The sequence below is a fragment of the Solanum verrucosum genome, unplaced genomic scaffold (genome assembly GCF_900185275.1).
Source record: "Solanum verrucosum unplaced genomic scaffold, falcon-dt-bn FXZP01001173.1, whole genome shotgun sequence".
Lineage (NCBI taxonomy): Eukaryota > Viridiplantae > Streptophyta > Magnoliopsida > Solanales > Solanaceae > Solanum > Solanum verrucosum.
Genome location: NW_026019594.1, coordinates 12,172 through 18,224, shown reverse-complemented (window position 1 = coordinate 18,224; position 6,053 = coordinate 12,172). Strand labels below are relative to the sequence as shown.

The 6,053-nt window shown below is 39.4% G+C and overlaps 1 protein-coding gene across 1 annotated transcript; it reads right to left on the bottom strand.

The window, feature by feature from the left end:
* Nucleotides 1-270: 270 nt before the first annotated feature.
* LOC125821109 (uncharacterized) lies at nt 271-2,901 on the bottom strand. Its single transcript, XM_049500553.1, has one exon. The coding sequence runs from the start codon at nt 2,899-2,901 to the stop codon at nt 271-273; it is 2,631 nt and encodes an 876-aa protein (XP_049356510.1).
* Between the last annotated feature and the right edge of the window lie 3,152 nt (nt 2,902-6,053).

Here is a 6,053-nt window from a genome sequence, read left to right as displayed (position 1 = left end):
TTTTCTAAAAAAAATTCGGTCAAGAGTTTTTTTCAATCTAGGATTGTTAAAGATTTTTTGGGATCATTATTGTTTTTACGATATATGATCTCTAAGGGCTAAGGACTTGGGGTTTTAGATTAAGGAATTTTCTTGGGGTTTTTAAGGTTTGTTTTCGAGATTTTTGTTTTAGGGTTATAAATGTTTCAATGAATTCAACCCACTTAGCATGTCGCTGGTTCAACTTGGATTGCCCCTTGAGATGCTTCAAGGACTCATGATCGGTCCTTATCACGAACTCTTTGTGCCACAAGTAGTGTTGCCAATGAACCAACACTCGCACAAGTGCATACATTCCTTGTCATATGTTGAGTACTTGAGTGTAGCTCCCTTTAACTTTTCACTAAAGAAAGCTAATGGTTTTCCTTCTTGCATCAACACACCACCTATACCAACACCTGAAGCATCACATTCAATTTCAAAGGCCTTGTCAAAGTTGGGTAGTTGGAGCAAGGGTGCAGAACTCAACATCAATTTCAAGGCTTGAAAAGACTTCTCCTGCTTCTCACCCCATACGAAAGGTACATCTTTCTTGATCAGTTCGGTCAAAGGAGCAGCAATTGAACTAAAGCCCTTCACAAATCGCCGATAAAAACTTGCTAACCCATGAAAACTTCTTACCTCAGTTGCACTGGTTGGGGTCGGCCAAGTCTTGATGGACTCCACCTTCTCGTCATCAACCTCAATCCCATTTGCACTAACCACAAAACCCAAAAACACAACTTTATCAACACAAAATGAACATTTCTTGAAACTAGCAAAGAGACGCTCTCGTAGTAGGACATCAAACACTTGTTTCAAATGGGATACATGTTCCTCCATTGTCTTACTATACACAAGTATGTCATCAAAATACACCACAACAAACTTGTTGATGAAGGGTTTGAGAACATGGTTCATCAATCTCATGAAAGTGCTTGGGGCATTCGTCAATCCAAATGGCATCACAAGCCATTCATACAGCCCAAACTTTGTCTTGAAGGCCGTCTTCCACTCATCACCCGGTTTCATACGAATTTGATGATACCCACTTCGAAGGTCAATCTTGGAGAAAATACTAGAACCACATAGCTCATCAAGCATATCATCAAGTCGAGGAATGAGATGTCGATACTTCACCGTGATCTTATTTACGGCTCTACAATCAATACACATTCTCCAAGTGCCAACCTTTTTGGGAACAAGAATTACCGGTATGGCACAAGGACTTAGGCTTTCTTTGATCAACCCCTTCTTAAGAAGCTCTTCCACTTGCCTTGATAGCTCTTTGGTTTCTGCCGGGTTACTCCTATAAGCTGGACGATTGGGGATTTGTGAACCCGGTATAAAATCTATTTGGTGCTCGATTCCCCTCAAGGGTGGTAATCCAGCAGGCATCTCATCTGGAAATAGCTCATCATAGCCCTGCAAAAGAGAAGAAATAATACTAGGCAAAGTGCTAGTATCTTGGTTAGCATGTAACAAAAGGTTGGTGTTGACAAGGCACACTAGAAAGCATTCCTCATCCACACCCTTTAAACACTTGCTTGGCTTTGCTATCATGCACATGTTCTTATTATTTTTAACCAAGGCACTCCCCTCCTTTGGAACAATGGTGGAACTTTCACCTTCACCTGTTGCCGCCTCGTCTTTTATTCTCTCTCGAAGCTCCTTCATAGCCCGATAGTCCTCACTCACTTGATATGGAGTGAGAGGTGCAAGCACATACTTTTTACCTTCAACCACAAAAGTGTATTTGTTGGATCTCCCTTGGTGCACAACATCTCTATCAAATTGCCAAGGTCTCCCCAACAGTAGGTGACATGCCAACATGGGAACCACATCACAAACCAATTCTTCATTGTACTTTCCCACACTAAACCGAATACTTGCTTGTTTGAGGACCTTCATCTCTCCACTCTCGTTGAGCCATTGTAGCTTATAAGGATTGGGATGCTTGCTGGTTTGTATTTTCATACGCTCCACCAAGGAACTACTCACCACATTGGTGCAACTCCCGCTATCAATGATTAAAGAACACACTTTATCTTGGATTTTGCACCTAGCATGAAGTAGATTCTCCCTTTGGTCAAGTTCTTCTTTTGCAAGGGCTCCCATAATTCTTCTCACAACACATGAAAGATTGACATTCATGTTCAAGTCTTCATCATCATCAAGCAAAGACTTTCCCTTCTTCATGAAGCAAGCAAAATTCACCCTCTCGTCCAACCTTTCTTCTTCATCCCCTGAAGCACCTTCCTCTCCTTCACCCCTATCTCCCTCTCCCTCATTTTTTTCTGCACCCTCATCTTCATCTTCAGTCTTATATCCATCACGAAGAGAAACAATTGTTCTCCTATTTGGACACTCACTAGCAAAATGTCCCCTCCCTTGGCATCTAAAGCATTGAATTGTAGAGGGTCGAGGAAAGTTAGGTTTAACATAGTTACCTCCTTGTGGTTGCTCACTTGCCTTGGATTTGTAATCAAGCTTGACTTGGGCAACTTGACCTCCACCTTTAGGTTGCTCCCTAAAGGATGTCGTCTTCCAATTATCTCTACTTTTGCTCCATGTGGAAGTTAAAGAATTTTTGGCCTTGTATGACTTTTCTTCTTTCAAATCTGCTTCTACCTTTGAGGCATCATGGAAAGCCGCTTCAAGAGTCTCATAGTGCTTAAGCTTCAAGGGCTTCAAGATATCATACCTCAAGTTTGCCACGAATCGTATCACCGTACATTCCATATTCTCTTCAATTTTAGACTTCATCCGCAAGTTCTCAAACTCATCATAACATTCTTCCACAGTTTTGGTACCTTGCCTCAACATGTACACCTTCTTGAGCACCTCTTGATAGTAGTTTGGAGTCAAGTATCTCAACTCCATAAGTGCAATCAACTCTTGCCAAGTAGGTAACTCGTAGTTATGATGGCTCTCCCTTTCCCTCCTCTTGGACTCCCACCAGGTTGATGCGTACCCCTCAAATTGCGTGAGAGCATACTTCGCTCACTTTGAATTTTCCATTCCAAGAACTCATCGGGGTCACTACTTCCTTTGAACCTTGGAAGTGTGACCTTGATAGTGTTCAAGCCCCTATCTTGATGATCATTCCTCTCCCTAAATCTATTTCCTCTATTTCCCATCCTATCGCCTCTATATCCCATCCTATCTCCTCTATATCCCATTCTATCTCCTCTATTCCCATATTCTTGATCTCCTATGCCTTGGTCCCACCCCAAGTCCCGAGGTCGTACTCCTTCCCTTCGTACTCCATTTCCATCCCTACCCCTAAGCTCCCAAAACTCATCATTATTGAACTACTCATGAATTTCATCATAGAGAGGATTTTGGTATTGGTAGTCTTGGTAGGGCATTTGTGGTGCATTTTGTGAATGTGATGTAGGTTTATGAAAATATGCATTTGAATCATTTCGAAATGGTGTTTGGTATTGGACTTGGTTGGCCACAAAAGGAAGATTCTCATGTGGCGGGTGATAGGGTTGTGGATTTGGATGTGGCATAGGTTGTCTTAGGTGGTTTGGAGGGTTGGGAGTTTGGAAAGTGGGGCGTTGGTAGTTTCGGGTTCGGCTTTGTGGAGGAGAACATAGATTATGAGCTTGTCCCGGAGCAAGGATGGTGGAATGCACCGATGCCCTCCTTATCTCCTCATATTCGGGTTGAATTGCTTTCCTTCTATTCTCATTTTCCACCCGTACCAACCTTTCCTCCATACCTCCCATCCTTCCATTCATTTCCGCTACTTGCTTAGAGATGTTGGCGAGAACCTCCATGATGTTCTCCGAGCTCTCCCCAATTGGACTTGTATTAGACATGATACCTACAAAACTCAACAAACGAGATTAGTAGAAAAGCCTCACGTCACTCGTATGTAGCTCTCAACTCACCTTCTATGGTGTCGTCTCAAAATTGATAGTGAACTAGCTCGGTTCAATCAACTCAAGACCACCTATCCTTTGTGATGGAGTGGATTCTTGCGACTCTTGAAAGAAGGACGACCCAAAAAAAAGAAAAAGAAAAAAACTAACGGACTTGAATCAAGAAGGTTATCAACGAATTAAGATGGATAAAGTAGAAGAAAGAAGTACCAAAAAAGTCGGACTCAAAATAAACCAAGTAACAAAAGTAGAAGAATTACTTCTTGTTACTTACTTTGAAGGATCAAATAAAAGATTTAATGATTAAAAACTAGTTAAAAGTAATTAAAGATGTTAATTGATTGTTAAATAGCTTAAAATTAGAAGAAAAATGAGTTTAGAAGAAAAAGAAGTGAATTTGGACACTTAGAAAAAAAATTATGCCTCAAAGAAGTCCATCACTTGTAAGACTTTGATTGGATCATTTGATGATTAAAACTAGTTAACAAGTAATTAAAGATGATAATTAATTGTTAAATAGTTGAGGAATTGAAGGGAAAAATGTTAGAAAAAGAATCACGAAGTTTGGACACTTAGAAAATTTTCTAGGTCCAAAAAACTTCCATACTTAGAATATTTTTGGGGTCTTAAAAAAAATCTGCAGGTTTTTGGTCTCTGAAACTGACGCACACGCGCGTCAGGTGCGACTGGGCGTCGCTGGCAGGTTGTCTGCTGCGCTGGCTGCTGATGTGTCGGTCCACGTGGCACTTTTTTTTTTTCTTTTTTTTTTCAGATTTCATTTTTTTTTTTTTTAAAATTCCACTAATGGACCCAAAAAAAAAAACACTTTTGACCAACTTTGACTTGAAAAGTTGGATCAAATGTACTTTCTTCTTTCTTCTTTTTCAAGACCAAGTTGAAGACACCAAGAACACATAGAACACCAAGAACACACACTAAACCCTAATACACTCAAATCAACTTGAAATTGGCTCAAAATTTAGGATTTTCTTCCCTTCAACTAAGAGAACAAAGCCCACTAATTATTAACCTTCAATTTCTCCTCAATCAAATGACCCATTTTTAAAATTTGAAAAGTTTGAAAAGCTTGAAACCCTTCAATGGTAACTTCACTTCTACAACTCCAAATTGAACAAAATTTGAAACCTAGACTCAAAAAACACTAGGGAACAAGAATCTAGTGTCAAAAACAATAAATCAAAATAAAAAAAAATCATTTTTTTTTTTTGACAATTTTTTTGGACTCTTTTTTAAAACCAAGACTAGATTTGTAAGAACAAATCTAAACCTAGGCTCTTGATACCAAATGATAACGATCAAGGAAGGAAAGGAATAAAGAAAGAAAAGATATGTGGATTAATACTCAAGTTATTAAAATTATGGGCAACAAGGGACTAAAACCCTCACCTCCCAATTGACTTCAACAACCTAAATTCAACCCAAAGAAGAATAATCAAATGAAACCAAGAATCACAAAGGGGTAACACTTTGATTAATCAAACACAAGAAGTTAACAAGCAATCCCAAGAGTTCACCCTAATTACTCACTAAGAAGATACTATAATTTGAGAGTCAATATTCAATATAGTCTAAGTCTTCCCAAAATAAAAGAGACTACTATTTATACTAAAAAAATAAACAAGACACTTTTTGACAATTTTACCCTTAATGAGATAAGGGTCTTGTTTGGTTGCCTTCTTTTATGAATTCTTGAATTCATGAAATGGTCATTTCCACACATGGCCTCTTTCCTTCTTCCTTCTCATTTTGGTGTACCTTACACACATTGTATGTTTTTCTTTGGTGACATTCAAGCTCCTCTAATGCTTCCCTTTTCATGAACATTGCTTGTAGGCCTTGGAGATCCTTTGCTTGACTCCGTGTGAATGGTCTTGAGGGGTATATGCAACTCATGTTAGTGTCATCCATGCTGCCCATGTTATCATCCTCCCCTTCTTGAAAATGATTCGTCCTCGAATCCAAAGGATCACCTACAACACAAGGAGACAAATCACTAACATTGAAAACATTATGAACATTATACTCACTTGGTAGGTCAATCATGTAAGCATTGTCATTGATTCTCTTGAGTACTTTGAAGGGTCCATTCCCTCTTGGGCTTAGCTTCCCTTTTCGTACTTG

What these genes read in the sequence shown, in the direction of transcription:
- LOC125821109 (XM_049500553.1), bottom strand. Translation starts at nt 2,901, where the DNA reads ATGGAGTTGAGATACTTGACTCCAAACTACTATCAAGAGGTGCTCAAG.